Source organism: Chelon labrosus, assembly GCF_963514085.1.
Source record: "Chelon labrosus genome assembly, chromosome: 21".
In the NCBI taxonomy this organism is placed as follows: Eukaryota; Metazoa; Chordata; class Actinopteri; order Mugiliformes; family Mugilidae; genus Chelon; species Chelon labrosus.
The window spans coordinates 7,849,010-7,870,631 of record NC_140354.1 but is presented as its reverse complement, the minus strand read 5'-3'; the positions used below and the strand labels follow the sequence as shown (position 1 = coordinate 7,870,631).

Here is a 21,622-nt window from a genome sequence, read left to right as displayed (position 1 = left end):
ACTCGTACATTTACTCAAGATGCGTGTCACAAAGCAGCTATGCATATAAACCCACTAATTACTCAGTTAATGATGTTGAATGAAACTTTCAAACTCTGCTGCAGCTGCATTCAAACACCTGTTTTCAGATGTTCATTCCTTCTGAAAGGAAAAGGCGTTTGACAAAGTCAAGACTGATGAGCGTCCATTTGCTGCAGACTTTATGACTTTGAGCAAGCTGCCGTTTCTGAGACATTTCCCTAATTAAAACCTGTAATATGCAATCCTGCTCCACAAAACAAGAAACCATTACACCCCCTACCTGGGTAAAAATAACAAGCAACAGCACACAGTGAAGATTTATGACAGGCTCGGGACATATCTAGGAGAGGGGGATGGGATGGGGGGGGTGATAATTTGCCTGTGGTTTAATAGGGCAGTGGCTATTTCACGCCACCCATCATCCAAGCTATTGTAAAAATGAGACAGAGAAGGAGGCGGAGGAAGAAGAGGTGATACAGGACATTTTCCTCCAAAATGAAGCTAATGATAGACCTAAAAAAAAAAAAGAATAAATCAACAAAGAAAGCCTCATGTGAACATTCAACATGTCAAGCCATAATGGAAAAAGACTTTTATTAAAAGAAGGGCACAATGGGTCGGTGGACAGCACTTAAGCAAACAGTCCCTAAGGAGTAACTACAGAGCTGCATGACCTAACTGCCCAATCAATTCAGAGACCCTGAGGTGCACTCAAATACAGCGTGCAAACCCACAAACAAGCAGAAGGACGCGTAATGAGCTCAAGGTTATACCGGGGCTCAATGTAGACAGCTATTGTTAAACTGTCTGCATTTTAAACGTGTCCACCAACTCCTGTATGTTTCATGGAAATCACAATCATTTGCCTTCTGCCAGTGAGGCCATTACATCACTCTCAAATGTCCTTGTAGCAGATAACCAGCTTTACTCTCCCTGCACTCGGCATGTAGATTTGTTTCATCTCGAAAGAAGAACGAAAAAAGGGCACAGTGACGAAAGAAAGGGAGTACATCTACTTTATGTTACCCTTGAAAGAGAGATGCGCACATAAAAAAAAACTATTATTAGCACATTTCAAATGGGAGATACTGTGTGATGATATTAAGGAAGGATAATTATAAAATTTGACAATAACGTCTGTAAGGTTTTAGACATAAAAAAAAAAAATATCTGGTTTAGGCGGCATTGTTAAGGCTTGGGGACCTTTTTTGTTTTCATAGTTACAATAATAACCACTCAGTTAAAGTTACAGTGCAGAACTTTCTGAGTCGTCTCCCCCCTCTTGCAATGAGAGTAATTACACAAACGCTACATATGTTGCATGCCTACAGTCCCTTCTCTTCTTTAAGCGCCCTCCAAAGAGAAACAGCAACGTAATCTGTGTTCGGTTTATTCTCCCCGCCGATTGCTTTTTTTTTTTTTAGACTGTAATCATTCCGCTGACGTTATTTTTATTTTTATCAGGTACTTTTTCCGGGACGTAGACAAGTTATTTTTGGGTACAAATGATGTTGTTTTTGTAGCCCGAGTCTCACCAGGACCACACTCGCGCTGCCTTTAACATGATAAAAGCATGATGCATGAGTGTACAATGCACGTGTGAACAATACCATAAAGAGTCATTACAGTTTATCTGGCTGCAACAAAAAAATAAATAAATAGCTAAATCTTAAAGGAAAAGAAAATACAAAAGCCCATCAGTTATTCTTTCACGACCTCTGTATCTCCTTGACAACTGTTCCCTTATCTCTAGCCTCCACAAGTCATTCATGCGCCAACAGCATCGCGTGTCCCTTCTCCGTCCTGATCCGCTGCTCTGATACAGCTTCCTGCTGTTGTGTGGAGTGGACTCCCCCCCTGCGGATCGCAGCTCAAACACTTCTTCCTGCTGCGATAATCTCTATTAAACCATCTGCACTGTCATCTCCCCACAGCTCAGGGGCAGTTGGTGCCATTTGACTACAGTATATACCTTCCGACTGTACAAATCAAACATGACTGCTTCAGTCAAGTGTAGCAGATCAGCAGGACGGCAACTGAGGATGCTCCTTCTCTTAAGTACTGTACTAAGATCAATAAAGCTACTCCAATACTGTTGCTGAAACGACGAGCGCTTGGTAAGCTATCAAACATACTGGAGAAGAAAAAAAGCAGCACAAGCACCACCACTTGCTCTCCCGCTGAAATTCAAGACACATTATACATTGTTTCGTTTTAGTGTTTAACTCTTGTTTTAAATAAAATATGATATTTCATTTAACTTGGATCTAATTTCATTCTAATTATAATAATTACACTGATTTAGGACCCCTGAAAAATCTTTAAACATAGTCCAACAGGGCCAGAAACACAAACAGTTCCATGATTACACAGATCTTAAAAAAGTTCAACGTAGACATATAAACGTAAATAAACGAACATAAATACAGATGTTAGTGTTTTCCGAGATGTCTGCATTGAACTGGATATCACATTACATTTTGGCTATCAAATCAGATCCAACTTTGGTTTCACTTTTCTGTTCAGTTTCAACTATTTGTCACTAAACAAAACTTTTAGGAACCAGCAAAGTCCCCACAAAATCTAATTGGATGATTTTGGATTTATATATATATATATTAGGGGGGACTCGATTAAAAATGAATCTAACTAATTAGAGGCTTTGTAATTAATTAATCTCGATAATCACATTTTAATCGCATAGCAATATTTGCCCCAAAAAGCAATATTTTTTAATTTAAATGGATTTTAGTGGACGACTGAATTAAAGACAGACATGAATATTGTAAACTCAAGCTCTTTCAAAGTCTGGAAAAATGCATTTAATTGCATTTCAATTCAAAACAGTAGAAAAAGAAAGAAAATATCTCTGGCCAAAACTGAACCATCAGTCCTAGCAACATGCTTTCATCCGATTCCTCCATTTTGGTAGCCGTTAGCCGAGCTCTGACGTGTGCATCAGTGTAATCGGTGTACCAGGAAATCGTGCACTGACAAAAGTGTGTCTCGAACTATACGGCACCTGTACATTAGTATCTGACCTTACACTGACTTGGAGGTTTGCCAGAATTTCCTAGAAGAGGATTTTTAAAATGTTGATGACTCATCCTGTACTTGAGGACGTATACCAATTTTGCCTCCAATGAAATGCTTTCTTGAATTTTCATGTCTTTCACTCCCTCTGCAACTCTCATTAACCAGCAGCACCGTCTCATCACGTGCGGACGGAGTCTGGTCACTGGAGCTGACCAAACCTTCTTATGTCAATCCTCCACAAGTTAAAACAAGTCTGCAAATTATGTTCATTTTGGTGACGTTACAACTCAGGCGAAGATCTTCAATTGAAAATGCACCATTTTGTTGAGTTGTGTATCTGTTAAGCAATCTGCAGTTTTTATTTTTTCACTTTTAGTAGTAGTGCCAATTTATTTGTTCCATATATATGCTATTAACAGTCTAAAACACTGCAGTAAAGGTGTCCACAAGGAACGGCCATCAAGGTCACTGGAATACCTCTTGGAATAAATCTTTATTAGTCACTTAATTAATCAATCAGGTCTCTATTGAGGAAAGTGACAGTGTGGGTCATTTATAAACTTCAAGGGGACGGGCAACAACTTTGCTGAAACTTTATTCCAACACATGAAACGGAGTATGGTTTAATAGACACGCGGTGTAATTGAAATATCTGCATGAATTTAAACAGTGAACAATGCAGTGTAAGCATAAAGTGCCTTTGAGCTCATATACTGCATTGATTTTCCATCACTTCCCACATACTGGGAGAACAATAAATCAACCATTTAAATTGTACTGGCTGTCCAGCAGGGTGGCGCGTACAAACCACTGCTTGGCTAGCCACCGTGACAAAGCCCCTGCGGTGAAATTCAAAAAGAAAACTTAGCAGGGGACAACCAAGGACAGAGAAGTTTAATTGAGGTCTCGGGAATCTCTGCTGGAGCTGAACAAAAACCCAGAAAGACCCAACTGTTTCATGGACGCTTAATCTTTTCAATCAAAGCTGTGTGAAGGGCCGGGATCAACACAGAATACTCTGTTATGCAATGGCCTCCATCATCTCCCTTTCACAGCCCCGGGTCCTACAAATATTGTAGATATAAGAAGTGCCATCCACTTGGGCAGCGAACACAAGAATCAATCAGCAGCAGAGCAAATCATGCACAATTGATCTTCTTTAGAGCTTTCACAACTGCAGATGAAGAAAATGGTCGTCCATAGCGGATAGTGCTTATGTGTGAGGTCAATAGTCATTTAGTCAAAGATCTGACCCAGTGAAATATCAACTGGGCTGCTTTCGGGCCTTACTATAATGTCGTAATTAGTCGATAACAATATTAACTTTCTTCTGTGGTGACTTGTGGCGTGCGAAAGACGAATATGACAATACAAGACAGATCGCTGGGAAGATCACAGGCAGAATTTAACTAATTTAACTTCGCAAATACTACACATATAACCCAATTTCCCTATAGGCTGAATGTCACTGTCAAGACTGACACTCAGTTTATGTGACTGACACATGATGGAAGAATGGGCCTCAAGTGAGGGGCTAAAAAGAGACCCATGCCTGAAATTCAAGCATTCCCTCAGAGAGTTAAAAGTCAGGGACAATAAAGACAATAAAGAAAACCCCACACAGTCGATGAATATACACCGATCAGGCATAACATTATGACCACGTTTCTAATATTGTGTAGGTTTCCCTGGTGCCTCCAAAACAGTTGTGATTCATCAGAGAGTGGACATGGGCCTTCTGAGGTTGTCCTGCGGTGTCTAGCGACAGAATGTTGTTAGTGGGCGGCCTTTGGGTCCTATGTGTTGAGAGGAGGGGCCTCTGTGGATCATTTCACAGATACTTGATCAGTTTTGGTACATGTCTAAGTAACATCCACATGAATGCCAGGTCCAAAAGTTTCCCAGTAGAACATTGTATTGTCACAAGATGGTCAATGTTATTTAATTCTCCTTTTAATTTTGTGGCTGATTGGTGTAAAAGCAACAGGTCAAATACTGACCTGTTATGGTGTCAATACTCAAAACTGAATCAAACCAGGTGTCAAGCTTAATGTTCACCTCACGTTTCCTCATCCTTCCTCATCGCCTGTACAGGTCTAGACATCTGTGCAGGGACAGCTGTTCTCAAAACCTAAAAATAACCAACAATCTGTTGTCCACTGCGGACAAAGCGCCCCAGGTGCCCCAGACCATCCGTCTGGGGGAAACCTGCCAAAACTGATTCACACATAAAATCTGAGAATGCCATGTCCAGTCCAGGGAATAAGGACATGACGCTCTGCTAAAGCTTGGCTAAACTGAAGGATTAGTGTCAAGATGATTAATTAATCAACCAACAGAATCAAATGGAATACTACATTTACTGATTATCAAGCGAAAAGCATAATGTTTTGTTTGTAAAAGTTAAGGACTTCTCTTAGTTTTGAATTGAATGTCTTTTGGCTCTGAATTGTTAAAATAAATTATGTTACACACTAGGACACTGGGATCACTAAGTGGTTGTTGCGAACGTGGAGATTCTTAAAATCTTTGTTGAGGAGACAGAAAGAAACTTGCACAGGTTGTTAAGTCAGGATTTAGTGTAGCAGTATAAGAGGAGCACAGAAAAGCCTCCGAACTGATGCAGACAATAATTTAACGTGCAGGTCTCATAAGAGAAAGCCTCCATCCGTCAATACAACAACCCCCTCTGTCTCTTTGCCTCTTTTTCCCTCTCCCAACACCGATAACCCACGCAGGGATTAAAGCTCTTTAGAGCAACCCCATAATCAGGCTGCTCTTTAATCTCTCGTCATCGTCTAAACTCTAAAAATGTTATGGCTGCAGTAATGCCTCTCAAACGTCACCCCCAGTGATTCCCATGAGCACAGCCACGCGGTTCCCTTCTCACAACGTGGTTTAATCATAACACTACAACAGGCATTATAAAGCAGTAGAAAAAGAAAAGGAGGAGATCAATAAAAACGCTTTATCACCCAATATTTTTCACAGAAATGTAAAATTTTAACTCGCATTGTAGAATCTGCAATATATTGATATTTCTGTAACGTGTATTCATGCTCATTTATTCTTTCTGAAGTCAGGAATGGTTTATCTTCAATAAAAATCCTACTTCATATTTATAGTCAAAATTGTTGAAAGTTTGAGACAAAGTTGTCCTTGCAGTGTCATTATCAACAGTCAATTTTGCATTTTATGTAACGTCCATTCAATTCTGTGTACACTGATGCGATTTATTGCCACGTGTTGGTGTTTGTGCCAGCGTCGATTTTACTGAATTTTTGCTTTCTAATTATTCATAAATGTGAGCGAGAGATGTGAGTAGATGGGTAGGAGGTTTTTTCAACAGACAGCTGGAAGAAGATCTTCCTTCAGAGAGAAATAGGTCATATTTTTTTAGATCACAAAGTCTCTCAGCTAGCAATTTTGAGCATGGCTTCCTTGAGCGACCCCTCCAAAACTCTGTACCTGTGGAGGACCCGAGTGAAAACAGCCGGTTACAGAATTAGACTTCTCAGTGGAGGAAGGGCACCTTCAGCCGCCAAACGCAACACAGAGAATACAAAAGGAGGACCTGGAGGATGGCGGTGGGGGCAGGTTACGATGGCTCTCTCCACAGAGGGGCAGAGAGCAGCTGATGAGATATAGTCAATTATTTAGACTCATCATTCGAAGTCTCTGCAGTGTCTTAAGGCCTCTGACCCTTTGAAAGCACACAGAGAGGAGAGAAGACACACTCCAACCACTGTATACTATAGTAACTGGACTTTTTCAATGTTTTATCACAGCACATTGAATTTTGATTTATTTAAACAAAGGTCAAACAGGACAAAAAGAAAAAAAATCACAGGTAAAAGTATAAAGTATATTGGTTCAATTATTAAAATCAAAATCCAACTCCGGTTATTGAGGTTATAACTTGTCAATGCAGTGTTTAAGAAATATTAATGAGACACTTAGAAAGCTTGGTGTTGTCTTGTTGGCCACTAATTTCCAGAGCCACAAATTAAGAAACGATTGAAGGTCATTGAAAGTGACAGCTTTATAATTTCTATATAAAGTATTGTTATATTAAAGCTTGTTAACATTTGTTTTCAGTGCTAGAAATATTCTTTTCACGTTAGATTTATTTCCTTGATGAAAATGGAAAATTAAGTCTGTAAACAAACTGACCGGAGATTACTGATCAGCATTATTTAAATGCTTGGAGCAATAAGAGGCTTAGCCCCCAGGAGATAAAGGGGAGAGAAGTTCATTATTTGGCAAATGATTTGAGGTCCGCTCGTTCTGTTTAAAAAGTAACCGAGAACGGGGAAAAGAGAGCGCGGACAGAAGGGAGGCTAAGAAATTATACAGGAAAGGATGGGGACATCTATCACTGTCGTGGCGCAAAGTTAAGGCTGGAGTGGAAATCACAAAGTTTGACTCGCTTAAGACTTCAAGGACACAAAAACACTTCCTGTGGGCTGCAGGGGTGGAGTGTCGAGGGGGAGTTGTTGGAGTGAAGAAGAAACTCAGAGGACAGAAAGTGTCGGCAGAGATGGAGGCAGATTACGCTTTGTTCTTACAGCAGATTAACGGAGCTGGGCGGTTTGGGCCTAAGTTAAATTTTCACCCAGGGGAATTTCACTGGGGCTGCTGCAACGAGACGATGTAATCGCTGACATTAATCACATAAAAAGGTTGATACCACAATGTTTACATTCATCCACAATTATGGGGACTACTGCTGACAGGCAGGCTAAGGCAAAAAACAAAAGATTAAAAAATGGAACTGCCTAAAACAGCTACAAAACCACTATAAATTAACCTCTGAACTGAGAAGATCCACCAGCTTTCAGCATCAGTGTTTGGACTGTTACAGTGAGCTTAGTTATAGTCAGAGCCAATGAGTCGTCGCTGTGTCCTAAACCGTTTCAGACAAGAACTTAACACAGATTGAGCCACTGGTTAACGAGGCAGCCCTGCTTTCCAGTGCATTTACAAACTATAAGCAGTTCATTTTTGTGCATACAGACTTAAGTCGACAACATTACACATAAGGGAGTGTAAGAAACTTTTGGCAGATAAATAATACAGCTGCATTTCCAATTACAATCAGCACAAAACATTGAGGTTAATGCTGAAAGTTTAAAAGTTTAATGCTAGAGGTTATGGCTATTATTTCAGAATAATAGGAATAATCCACTATTCAGAAAACAACAGATGGAAGCAGTCCCATTTATTATTGTGGACTACCTTTGTATTTACCCTGTCCACCTGTCCTCATCTATCCCACCTTGTCTTTATAAAAATGTACACAGTTCAGATTTCAAGAAGCCCATCCGAAAATTTAGTTCGCTATTTAAATGGTAACATCAGAGATTAGACTAACCTATGTAATGTTGTCTTTGGCCCAATCGCAAAATTATCAACCGATTTTGACAGCAGTGTTTTTAACTAGGCTAAGTCCCACTTCTCAAGGCTTCCCCAAATTGACCTCTCTATTAAAAGTCTCGGCACATAACAGAAGGGTAAACGGGGGGAACGCGCTGTTGGGACGAGGAGTTGTCACTTACCAAAAACACCCTGTACGCGTCTTTCCTCGTGACAGAGCCCCAGCACGGGTCCGTGTCGTTGTACTTCACACTTCCAGCGCTGCAGGAGTGATTTCCACTGCACAGACAGAAGCAGAGAGTTATGATGTAGTAAGCTTGTCAGATGTTGCCAGGAGAAATACAAAGGCCTTCATGCCAGCTCTCATAGTATGAACCTTTATTACAACTCATGTAAAATGTCAGTGTTTACACATTGTCATAGATCGGCTGGAGGAAAAGCTTTTGTGCAGCGAATGTTGTGAGATCTTAAAAGCATCTCTTGAAAGCAATTCTCTCATTGCTGGCGTGACAGACCAAGCTTCAGGGAAATCATCTGGTTCTGCCCATGCCACTGAGAAGTCTGCAGTTTATGCCTCCAGGCGAAGCAAACTGCTTTTGAAGTCTCAGTTACATTTCAAATTTATTGCTGCTGGAAGGTTAGCAAGGTTTGGACCACAGTAGAGGAGAAGTTAATACGATAAGACGGTGTCAGTGTGTTGCACCTCAGGACAGGGGGAGCTTTGTCATAATAACAATTAGAAGAACAAGAGTTTACACTTTTTAACTTAAAATGACCGCTTTTATTATTATGGAGCAGGAAATGGAAGAAACTCAAAGAGGACTGAAAGGTTTCCTGTTAGTAGTCACTAAGAAATGAGTGTGAACTAATTAGAAACAACTTGAATAATTCAAAACTGAGGAATATACAGTAGAGAATAATGAGATATTACATTAACAGATTAACTGTGAATGAGAGCATTATCAAGAAATCAATTAGCTTTACGTCTTTCCATTTTAACTGTGATTTAGGGCACAGGTGAACAAAACGTAGCAAATAACTGGTTCTTGGTGGCTTGGAATTAGGTTCCACACTAAAGCTTGCTTATACTCCACAACCGGAGCTACGTAGATGCTTTCTGATTGGCCTACACCGCTGGGAAGCTGTGTTGAGTTTCTTTGTGTAATTCAAACAATGGCAACTGCAATTGAATGAATGTAGAGTTACTTTTACCGAAATCACTGCAATGCACAAAAGAGAAAAGACGTTTGAGTAGATGGTGTGTGAATGCATTTAAGACAAACCCACAGTTCTGTCGCAGTGACGTGTAGTTATATTTCTGGGGAGATGCACTACAGGCTACGCCGTAGATCCGTTACAGAAACTTAAATTTGGCGTAAGTCTGCATTTTTTTTGCACAAAGCAATGATGATTTGACAAAGACAGGCCTTAAACACAACTGAGAGACTCTTCTTCTTCTCTAGAAGATGAAACAGCTGATCAAATCATTGCAAAAAATTGTGTTAACTCTAAAGAGCAAAATGCAAAAACATTTTGCACAATTAATTATGCATCAAATTTTATAGAAACATGGCTACTGAAGTCAAAGAATGTGGATTTCATAAACTACTGAGCATTATACTTTCTCAAAAACATTTTAGAAACTGCCTGTAACATCAAAACGATCAATGTCAGAAACTTTAACTGTCACAGTCCTGAAATCATCCGAAACAACACTGAAGGGGGAAGGACTATTTCTGTGGTCCAGGCTCAGAACGGCTGAGTCCAGAACTAGATGAAACGCAGAGCTGCAATAAAAACGTGTCTGGAAGCGAGTCAACATGACACAGATGCCAGGAGCACCAGGAAGAGGTGAGCGGGCCTAAAGGCCTCTGTCAGCGCAGCTTTATTGTCTTAATCTCGAGTTCAGCGGGTCACAACGGGAACAAAAGTGGGAGAAGAAGGCAGATGTGATTCGTGCAGAGCCAAACTCTGAAAATAGCAAATGCTCCTCAAGGACAGCGCATATAAAAACCATCAATACGTACATTTTATTTCACAGTAAAGCTAAGAAATGAGTGTGATGAAGCATGTTGGTCTCACCAGGCAACTTCCATTAGCGATATAGGCACAGCTGCTGCGTAGATGGCCAGGTCTCCGTACAGGTAGACTATGATGCAGATGTAGAAAAAATTGACGCCAACTGAAAGACAAAAAGACAAAAAGAGAAACGTCAATAAAGTGCATGTGATCAATAGGTGACAGGCAAACACAGTTTTCATTCCTAGCAGCTGTCCAAACACTTAATTTAATATGACGGACCATGTGTGTCAAACTTCACCACCGCCAGCGCCTATTAAAATGCACTTTCATTCACACCTCCACTCAATCCATCCCTCCATCTGTACAGCCGGGTAATGTCTTATTGGGTTAATGAAAAATATCAACGGCATTAATTAAAAGACTAATTGCTCCATGAAGGAGATCTTCCTCGTCAGCCTTTACTGCAAATCCTCTCTTCGTCTACGCCCTGGCCCTGCCCGCCTGCCTCAGCCAAGCCAAGATCCAGACACGTCAACACGGCGCATCACACATCCATCATCTCCTTGAATTCTCAGAAGGGGTTTCAGGCGTCCAACCGGACCCTTCAGCTAATTCATTACTGTCAAGAAATTAGAGCATAGAGTCCATTAAACAGAAACAAGAGTTGACAGATTTACGGCTTCGCAGCCCGCGCTGATTCTTTAACGAATTAAAGGCTGAGGGTGTCTATCAAACAGTTAGATTAAGCTGTGATACAAGCTGAAAACAGGAAGTGGCAGGCAAACAAACAACCGTTCATCTAGTTGTGGAAACAGCTCACTTACGAACTAGACGGTCATGTTAATTAATTCTCTCTCTGTCTTACTGCCTCAGTTGCAGATAATGGAAACTGGACGTACTGCGCTCTGCTGCCTCTGTCAGTAAAAGATATCAAGGCGAGTGCTCTGCATGACTGCCGGGTTGCAGGCCTTCCCAGCACTGTAACTAATATTTCCCAATTACCCAGAGCCACGGGCAAAAATGCTGCAAAATGGGTCTTCATGTAGGAGCTAAGTATTTCATGTAGCTGTGGAAAGCATCACTTTCCATCAACACGCTGCCTCTGACTGACAGCAGACATGACAACCTGCCTGAGAGGGGTTGCAGAGAAAAGGCCAAATTTAGTTATGGAAAAGGACTAAAGACTGCACTGACAGATGGGTACTTTCAGGGATTTAATAGTATGCAATTAATAACAGACAAAGCCTCTGTTCAAAAAGTCTACTTTGGCATGTGCTACAAGGTGAAAGTGTTTAGTCACTCATAACTCCTCTAAAATAACGAATTTTAACTTTTTTATTTGACCTCATTGGTTTCCTTATATATAAACTCCTTACACACATTCACAAATCTAGACTGAGTCAGCCCAGGAGACAACATTGACATGTGTAAAAATAAATAAATAGGACAGAGCAGGGTTAGAAATGATAAATTTAGGTGGTAAATTTAAGTAACTCTAGAACGAACGTCTTCGTCAGTACATGATGAGGAGTTAAGAGGGAGCAAAGGTAAAGATCAGACAACTGATTTTTGAAGTAGGCGCAGCCACGCAGATATTGATATTACAAATCAAATAGTTGACCTGCATTCACAATGTCACATAAACATTTTTTAATGAGCCTGATAATCACGACAGAAAATGTCACTTGGTCTCCACCTCATTATTCGGTTTAGTAACATGTTCTGGACTATTTTTCTTTGACCAATACTTGAATCAATACTAAAAAGTCTCGACATTTTCAGTTGGAACAGAAGCAATTATCTTTGTCACACTGATTGTAAAAATAGTTCCCAAGTGTGTTTTCTGTAAGCCATTGTTTGGTCACCATTTCCAAGATGTTTGACGTACTTCCAGTTAAGCAGAGGCTGAGTAGGTGGACCTTCAATGAGTCCTGACCAAATTCGCGTTCACACTACTAACATAATGTGGCCCAGAAGTGGTCTGATAGACCGTGTCCTGGCTGCATTCACACCACTACTCCAAGATTCATTCTAAGCACCTGACAGCGCCCTCTGGTGGATCGTAAATATACTAATATTCACAAAATTTACACTTTGCTATGCCGCAACTTATTCTAACTTATAAGTGTGGTAACAACCACTTTTAATCTTATCAGGACAATGTTACCTTAAGAGCACGTAATGAATTATGGACAGCACAGTTAAAATCATACGTACATGTTTGACGGACAGATGTAGGCAGTCGTAAAAGAAGAGCCTCAGGTTTGACAGAACTGAGCATATTCAACAGGACAGACATTGCCTTAGGCCCTGTCCACACGTAAACGCAAATACGCCAAAACGGAGGTTTTTTTCATCGTTTTGGCCGAGCGTCCACACGTATCCCGTAAACGCATAGCCCTAAAACGCACTTTTCTGAAAACGGGTCCCAGGGTGGAGAAATTTGAAACGCAGCTCTAGCGTTTCCTTGTGGACACCTAAAACGAATACGATGACGTCATCGTATGCGCCCCCCCCCCCCCCCCCCGCAGCCTTCCACCTCCCGTGAGCGAGACGTCTCGTAACAACATCAACAACAATGGCGGACCACATGCTAGTTTTCCTGCTGGAGAAGATATTGAGCCTATTAGGGTTACTAGGGCAACATATCATGCTCCTGTGCCACCACGCTGAGCAAAAAAGGCGATTTGTAAACAGCGCTCAAGATTTGTGCGCATGCTCCGTCTCTTCTTCTCCATTTTGGGTGAATTTCTGAAACTGAAACAGCGCCACCTATAGGCCTGGAATATGAAGTAGCGTTTTGGGTCGTGCTGAAACGGACCTGTGTGGACGCGGATATTTCTTGAAACGATGACGTCAAAAACGGAGAGAAAAAAGATCGTTTTCGTACGCAAATACGCCAAAACGGAGGTTTTTTTAATCGTTTTGGCCGAGCGTCCACACGTATCCTGTAAACGCATAGCCCTAAAACGCACTTTTCTGAAAACGGGTCCCAGAGTGGAGAAATTCGAAAACGCAGCTCCTGCGTTTTCTTGTGGACGGGGAAAACGGGAAAACGATGACGTCATCGCCACACTCCCGAGCAGCCTTCCACATCCCGCGAGACCTCTCGTAACAACATCAACAACAATGGCGGACTACATGCTAGTTTTCATGCTGGAGACGATATTGAGCCTATTAGGTTTACTAGGGCAAAATATCATGCTCCTGTGCCACCACGCTGAGCAAAAAAGGCGATTTGTAAACAGCGCTCAAGCTTTGTGCGCATGCTCCGCATCTTCCTCTCCATTTTTGGTGATTTTCTGAAACCGAAACAGCGCCACTTATAGGCCTGGAATAGGAAGTAGCGTTTTCGGTCGAGCAGAAACGGACCTGTGTGGACGCGGATATTTCTTGAAACGATGACGTCGAAAACGGAGAGAAAAAAGATCGTTTTCGTACGTGTGGACAGGGCCTTAGTTTCATTTCTTGAAATAAATTAAATAAACTGCCCTTCTGGGACTGAGTTAGCATTTTTTTAAAAATACTTCAGAAAATTAAAGTGTGTCTGCTACAAAGCTAGAACAGAAAACTATTAGAAAAAAAAACTAAAACTATAGCCGCTGCTCACAGAAAATGATTAGGGTGCAAGCTGAAGCAAACATGACCATTTATCTTCCCAGTGGCTCAGCTACTTTTGATTTTCATTTTCCAAGTGCTCTCAATGCACAAGTATGACATTTAAGTAAAAGTCGCTCAAGTATTTAAAATGAATGGGCCCATGTTTGCCTCTCATTAAAAGACAGAAGCACGCGTTGCGGCCCAGTAAATTAGTATTCATGGCCACGGTCCTGCGTGTGTCAGCGGAAGGACAGCAACAATCCTGCTGTTTGCACAGCCGCCATGTTCAGCAGCACATCATATCACAAAGGTAAGAAAAGCTGAGACAAGATGCTGATGCAAGGACAGCGCTCTGTTAGTCTCTCTCTTTGTGACTTTAACCAAAGTCGTCTTCTAATCAACTTTCAAATCATCAATGTGAAGGTTACAGAAACACCTTTCCACAGTGGTGCAGATAAACCAGCCCCCATCAACATTCCTGTCAGCGGCTGCAGGTCAGGCTGATACGATATCCATGGCCTTATTCCAAGCCTGCCTTGCTGCTGCTGCTGCTGCCACGTCAATTTCAGCTCAGGAGGAAGTCAAATGCCCTCTAAGAGCCTCTTCAACAGCAGGGGGAGATGGCTTTTAATTGCCTGCAATGGTGCAGGACAGAAAGATAGTGGCCAATCAGTCCAAGGTTTTATTATCTTTAAAGAATGTGGAGGTAGCGTTCAAACTGCTCTAATGTCTGCATTTACCTCACCTGGGAAGTTCACATAAAGAAAAGAATATGGCTTTTAGTGTAGTGGATTTTGTTTGCTTTCCGAGAAAGGGGAACTGCTGATTATCAGTGACTGTCACTTCTAACAAACAGCTCAGCCATTCCATTAAAAGCTGTGCACACTTTTAAAGTCAAAAACATTAAGCCAAACAACAAAATCAAGTGACGGGAAAACAGTAACATAAAACAATAACTGTCTAAAAAAATAAGATTCCCAGGTCAGTTCAAGGTGATGCTGTTATATGTGTAACATCCAAAGGGTTTCATTCAATAATAAATACTCGCATGTGAGAATCAGGAAGGAGAGATTGCTTGTAAAATGATGAACACAGTGATTTGACTGACTGACGATAGTTGTTCATGTATTTTTTAGTATTTAAAACTGGCAAAGTTGGCACTGTGTCTGCTTGTGTTTTTAGCATTTTGCAGCTTGTTTTGGTATCAAGCTAAAGCATCGTATCAGAAATTAAAAATTAGGCCTTGCTTGCTTCATAATCACCAGTGAAGCTCCCGTATTGGTGCTGGCAGAAGCTGAACAGGTCGGTGCTGTCAGGACAGACAAAAAAGCTGCGTCTCCTCTTCCCTCGTCCAGCATGCGCTGGGACTCGTGCCTGTCTAATTCATTTCTGATTAGAGTCACTGGGCAGCTTTCCCGCCGCATGCGGAGAGAGAGAGAGAAGAGGAGGGAAAACTCATTTCCTTATGACCGATCGATAACTCCACGTGTATCACCTGTCTGTGTCTCGCGGTGGGAAAGATCATCAGCACACTGAAGAAGCTTTAATGGGCGGGACGGTGGAGTGAGTGACAGGAGGCTGAATGGATGAGAGCGCACTGCAGCTTTAACAGCAGGAGCTGCAGGACGGCATGCATGAGCGCCTTCACACGTGTGGGTGTGAACATGAGCTGTTGTGCGGTGTGTGCCAAGTGCTCCACCTACTGTAGAGCTGCTGAAGGACAGGACATGTCAGCACACACATGATGCCGTCACAGCTTTGACCTCTGGTTGTACCTTTACGCCTGCGACAACAGGGACGCTGCACATTGTTGAGTCACTCGCATCTGGTTAAAAAAAAGCTGGTGGGCTTTAACGCAAACAGACAAGAGGAGGGGAGGAGCTGCATGCTCCAGGACAATGTACTGATATGAATGAGGCATGTAAAGCTGCAGGCTTTCTCTTTCTCTGGTTCAAGGTGATTTTGTGGGGGTTCATTTGCTCCCTAATCACTCAGGTATTTGCCACCAGTACAGGTGATACACACACCTACACACACACACACACACACGCACGTCCAGCACGGAGATTAACAGCCTTGGTGTGGTCTCAAACAGGTAATTACAACCAAAGGCAATTTATCCATTTATAATTACATCCAATTAAACCGCCAGCAGCCTTCTTTTGCAAATGCGTGGACTGCACATAAAAAAATAATCTTTGCCGAATTATCCCACACAACCTTCACTCCTCCTCCATAAATGTTACACGTGGCTAACGATGGTGGTGTCTGAAGTTAATTGAATAAGGAGCAGTGAGAGGAGGAGCTGGAGGCTAGAAGAATATTACCTTTGTTGAAGAACATGGAGGCCATTTGACCCATCTCGACCCGCTCCACGATGTCGAAGTGATCAACGTGACCGGATCTTTCTGCAAAACATAACGAGGACATCTGTGGTAAACAACATGGACAGCGCTTATTAGGTACACCTTGCTAGTATCAGGTTTGAACCCCTTTTATCTTTATAACTACTTTAATTCTTCTTGGCACAGATTCAACAAGATGCTGGAAACAGTCCTTAAAGAGTTTAGTTCATATTGACATGACAGCATCACAAAGTTGCCGGAGATTTGTTGGCTGCACATCCATGATGCAAATCTCTGGGTGCTCTACTGGATTGAGATCTGGTGACCGTAGAGGTCATTTCAGCGGAGTAAACTCATTGTCATATTCAAGAAACCCATGTCAGATGATTTTAGCTTTGTGACATGGCATGCTGCACAGCAGACTTCAGACACACCACCGACAGCTGTACTGCAGAAGTTCTCTGACGACTCGATTGCCGGCCTCATCAAAGACGATGACGACATAGAGTACAGAGGACTGACGGAAAATTTTGTGGACTGGTGTCAGCGAAACCACCTCCTCATCAACGCGGGGAAAACCAAGGAGATGGTGGTGGATTTTCGCAGACGCCGTTCTGCCCTCCCCTCACGAGTGAACATCCAGGGAATGGCCATTGAGCAAGTTGACTCTTACAAGTACCTGGGTGTTCACCTCAGCACCAAGCTGGACTGGACTCACTACACTGATGCACTCTACAAGAAGGGACAGAGCAGACTCTAACGTCTGAGGCGACTGAGGTCTTTTGGAGTGAAAGGGGCACTCCTGAAGACCTTTTATGACTCTGTAGTGGCATCAGTCACTCTGTACGGGGTGGTCTGCTGGAACAGTAGCATCACAGAGAGGGAGAGGAAGAAGCTGGATAAGGTCATCAGGAAGTCCAGCTCTGTCCTGGGCTGCTCTTTGGACTCAGTGAGGGAGGTGGGTGACAGGAGAGTCCTGGCTAATGTGTCATCCATGCTGGTCAATGAGTCCCAACCCCTGAATGGTAACCTGACAGAACTGAGGAGCAGCTTCAGTGACAGACTGCTTCACCCTCACTGTGTGAAGGAAAGATACAGAAGGTCTTTCCTCCCTGCTGCTGTTAGGCTCCACAATGGACACTCTTAATATGTGCAGTATTATTACACCATAAGGTGTAAAAACTTCACAACCCAGTTACACGTTATTTTATTTCATTGTTTATCTTTTATACCCTACTCTTTTTACTCTTGATATTTTTTCTGCCCTTTCTGTATGCTGTTGCAAACTGCAATTTCCCCATAGCGGGGACAAATAAAGGTTTTTCTTATTCTGTAGCCTGATCTTTTTTTTGTGTGTGTTTATTTTGGCTTATTCTTATGCTATCCTTATGGATTAAGTGTTTGGTAGAAAGGGTACCCTGTAGTAATAAAAGGATGGACACAGGTAGCCTGTGGCATTTAAACGATACTCAACTGGTACCAAGGAAGCCCAAAGTGTGTCAAGAAAATATCCCCCACACCATTATTCATACAAGGCATGATGGACCCATGCTTTCATGTCATTTAAGCGCTGACCCTACCATAGGTTCATCCTTTATTCCTGTCATGATATAGCTCAGTGAGCACTTTATCAGGAACAGCATGCTAACACTGGGTCAGATCCCTCTTTGCTCTCAGTCAGCTTCAGTTGTGTCCTGCTCCAAGTTGATTCATCACACAGTTTCTGCAGCTTTCTCAGCTGCACATTGATGCCGTGACTTTCCCATTCATCTGGATTCTGATCTGTTTAATTGGTGAGAACACTGAAGTCCATTAAAATCAGACTGACTTTATCTTTATCCTAATTAGACTTGGCCATTAAAAGATGGTACACTGATATTTAACCGTCTATGTTCCTGTTTGCATCCAGCTAATCAAACAGAGAGAGATACTCACGAACAGACAAGATGGGCTTTGTCTCTGGCTCTGATCGGCCTCGACCACGGATGTCATCGTCTGAATAATCAGAGGAGTCGCTGTCGTCAGTCTGTGGAGGAGGATGCGACATAAACAACATACATAAACAAATACCACGGCCAGTTTACAAGCCATTAACACACGGTTTAGTTGTTCTCTGTGTGACGCAGGGGAAGACAACATCTGGAAATTACAAGCAACAGCTGGAGGAGGACGGAGGAGCTCGCGATTCACACCAACCACATGCCCGCACATTGCTTTTCATAATTTTACATATTCTCTGCAGATTAATGTCAATTAACGGACAATGATGGCCAGCTCTGTGTTATGAATTGGTAAGTGATGCGCTGGCTGATCACAGGCAGGAAGAGAAGATAAGGAAGTTATGATTCCGTGGCAAACCAAGAGATCAACATGTATGACAGTCAGGAGACAGAAAGTCAAACAAATGTCTTTCTCTCATCAACATTTAAAGTGAGGATTCTTGCTTCATAAGTAATTTGAAATTTAAAAACTTCAAACTTCCTACAATTATCGGAAAGAAATTCATTTAAACAAGCATCAAAAAGAACACCCGAACATTGAACATCACAGCTAAATACATGCAAAGCAAGCTACCGTTCACTGCCCCATTTTAGATTCCTATTAAGAAAGTAATTTGGAACTGAAGTTTATCTGAAGACACCTGGAAAAGTAGATTCAATTAAGTACCAGGTACATGGAAAAATGTTTCATTGATGGAATTTCTATTACTTTAAATTAAACCGTAGAGAAAGAACTGGGTTTCGTTAGTGAGATATTGTTGCCAGCAGCCAATAATAAGTTTTAAAATCGTACGTTTTTTATTTCATACTAGCACTATTATTTAACATCAACCTTAGCCACCGCACTGTTGAGTATTTTAATTACTGTACATCAGGTAAGCTGAACAATGAATGCAATGTTAAATTCAAGATGCATAACGTGGAGGACATAGTTTCTGATAACAAATGAATAAAGAATGCGCTAAATATAAACTTGGAGTTTTATGAGGAGTACTGACCAGCAGAGGGCAGTCACGTCTCCTCAACCACTTAATCAGACCATCACTCAGGTGTCCTTATTTGACATTTTAGACAGTGTGAAGCCTTGTTGTCCATATAAACTAACTATTAAAACAATAACAATAGCAAGTGGTGCTCTCCGAAGCGTGTTCTTTAGTTTTGACCTCCTCTAGGACCTCCTCTCAAAGCACTTATTATTGTTAATAGGCTTCAGTCAAGCAGAGACAAATAAAGGCACCGAGCAGGAAACATTTCCAGTTTCATCCCTCTCTTGTTTTCCATTACGTGGGAGGAAAATGCTGAGGAGTACAGCAGCGATGAATCAAGGCCGAGCGTCTGAGGCTCGGTTACAGCCAGGCTATCGTCCTCAGACTCATAACTCCTCAAATGGAAACCCGCGGGCATTAAGCAAGATGACTACTGTACCGAGGGAGAAACAAAACGCAATGGCAGAGGCGATCGGAGCGCGCAAAGCCTTTTTCTTAGTCAAAGTAAAAATGATTTAAGGCTCTGTCATTTCCCTTGGTAAATTGTATAGTTCTACACCGACGCCTTCATCCAAATTGGGTTTCTTACAGACAGGTGGCAAGAGGCACATTTCACTCGTGCTAGGAGTGGGCAATAAAACAACAACAGCGCCCTAAATAAAAACAGAAAATAATCTCCTCTGTCTTTAAATATTCTATAGTTGAGCAATTTTTACTGGGATGGAAATAAAAACGGTCATTGCTCAAATGTTAGGGAAGAGGTGATAAACTCCAGCTAAATTAACAAAGACCTTGCTGATGTGAGAGGAATGAGAGGTTCGGACACTGTTTAGTACTATATGTCAAAAAGATCCCCAACCATTTCATTTATAATTATAATGTATATCATGCAGCAGTTTCAGCTTTTAAATAAATAGTTGCTGAGAAACAGCAGCTAAAAACATTTCTTAACAACATTAAACCTGCACATTATCTTCTTAACAAATAGCTGAGAAAGAATTTGTCAAAAATCTGCAGAATAATTACAACTTCTCTAAAGACAAATGTCTTGTAACTGCTTATTATGTCCAACCAACAAAACAAAACCAACAGATATTGAATCCGAGACTCAGAGTCTAAAGGCTTGCCATTTCCTGTATTGACTATGTTTATTGTTCCATTTTAGTCTCGGTCTAACAAGAACCAAATAAAACAGGAAGTCCTCTTTAATCCCTCTGATGATGTCGTTCTGACTGATATGACTATTTTGAGAAAGTAGCTGTGTTGCATCGAATCTGACAGAAACAGAAGAAGAAAAAGTAGTTTGTTTTCTTTTCCAACACTTGTTTAAACAGCTACTTCTTTTGCCACCTCCGTGTCTCTGTCCCTCCTGGAAACTTGCCACCTCACCTGATGGTTACCCTCCCACGGGGCAAACATTCAGAAAGAATGGATTTATTCCAACGGATCAAGAGTTTATATGGTTTTTAGGAGCCATCGGGCCAGTCTGCTCTGTGTCCATGTGAATGTAGCCACTGTTGTTAGCCTCCTTAACGAGACCTGTAAGCATATTCAACAGGACTAACAACTGGAAATATCCCTGTGCTGCATTTAATGCTAACATTAGTTTTTTTTTTTGCCTTGAGGGAGTAAGTACTGTTTGGCTTAATGTCTTATAAGATGAACTCCCTCTCACATTGAGGAACATTTAGATCGATCTTTAATATTTGGTTTATCTGACAAACACAGATCCTCCCTGCAAATAGAGAACTACTGATAAAGTCAGCCAACACCCCATTAAGGATATAGTGTAATGCAATCTCACCTGTTCCTGCTCTCTCCTCTTCCAGCGCAGCTGAGCGTTGGCCGCCGCCATCGCCTCGATCACAAAGGTGGTGGTCATGTAGCTGGAGATAAACAGGTCAACTTTGTTCAGTCCAACAGTCAATCCATTAGCTCCTCTTGAAGTTTATAGAAATGTCAAAAAGGGGAAATCTGCCACCTTCACTTTATAGAATGTTTAGTATTTAGTGACTCTTCATGGGGCCTTATTTTACTTTTCTGTGCTTGTAATGTGAAAGAAAAATGAATTATTCAACTTCAGCTATTGTTGATTAAATTAATTTTACATATTTTATTTGCATTTGTTTTTATGATTATGTTTTGTGCTTCCATTTCTGATTTTTGGGGTAAAATTATGCTGAATACACCATTAAAGTCTAAATAACTGCATTATGCAGGGAGTGAATGTCTTATT

General features: G+C 41.5%; 1 protein-coding gene across 1 annotated transcript in view; it reads right to left on the bottom strand.

Annotated features, from left to right (window-relative positions):
* Positions 1–21,622, bottom strand: part of tmem104 (transmembrane protein 104) — a 48,352-nt gene that overhangs the window by 24,246 nt on the left and 2,484 nt on the right. Inside the window, exons 4-8 of the mRNA XM_084571281.1 lie at positions 21,191–21,272; positions 18,336–18,426; positions 16,383–16,463; positions 10,516–10,615; positions 8,616–8,712 (exon numbers count right to left, since the gene is read on the bottom strand). Of these exons, the coding sequence (XP_084427407.1) occupies positions 8,616–8,712; positions 10,516–10,615; positions 16,383–16,463; positions 18,336–18,426; positions 21,191–21,272 (451 nt within the window). The remainder of the gene's footprint in view (positions 1–8,615; positions 8,713–10,515; positions 10,616–16,382; positions 16,464–18,335; positions 18,427–21,190; positions 21,273–21,622) is intronic.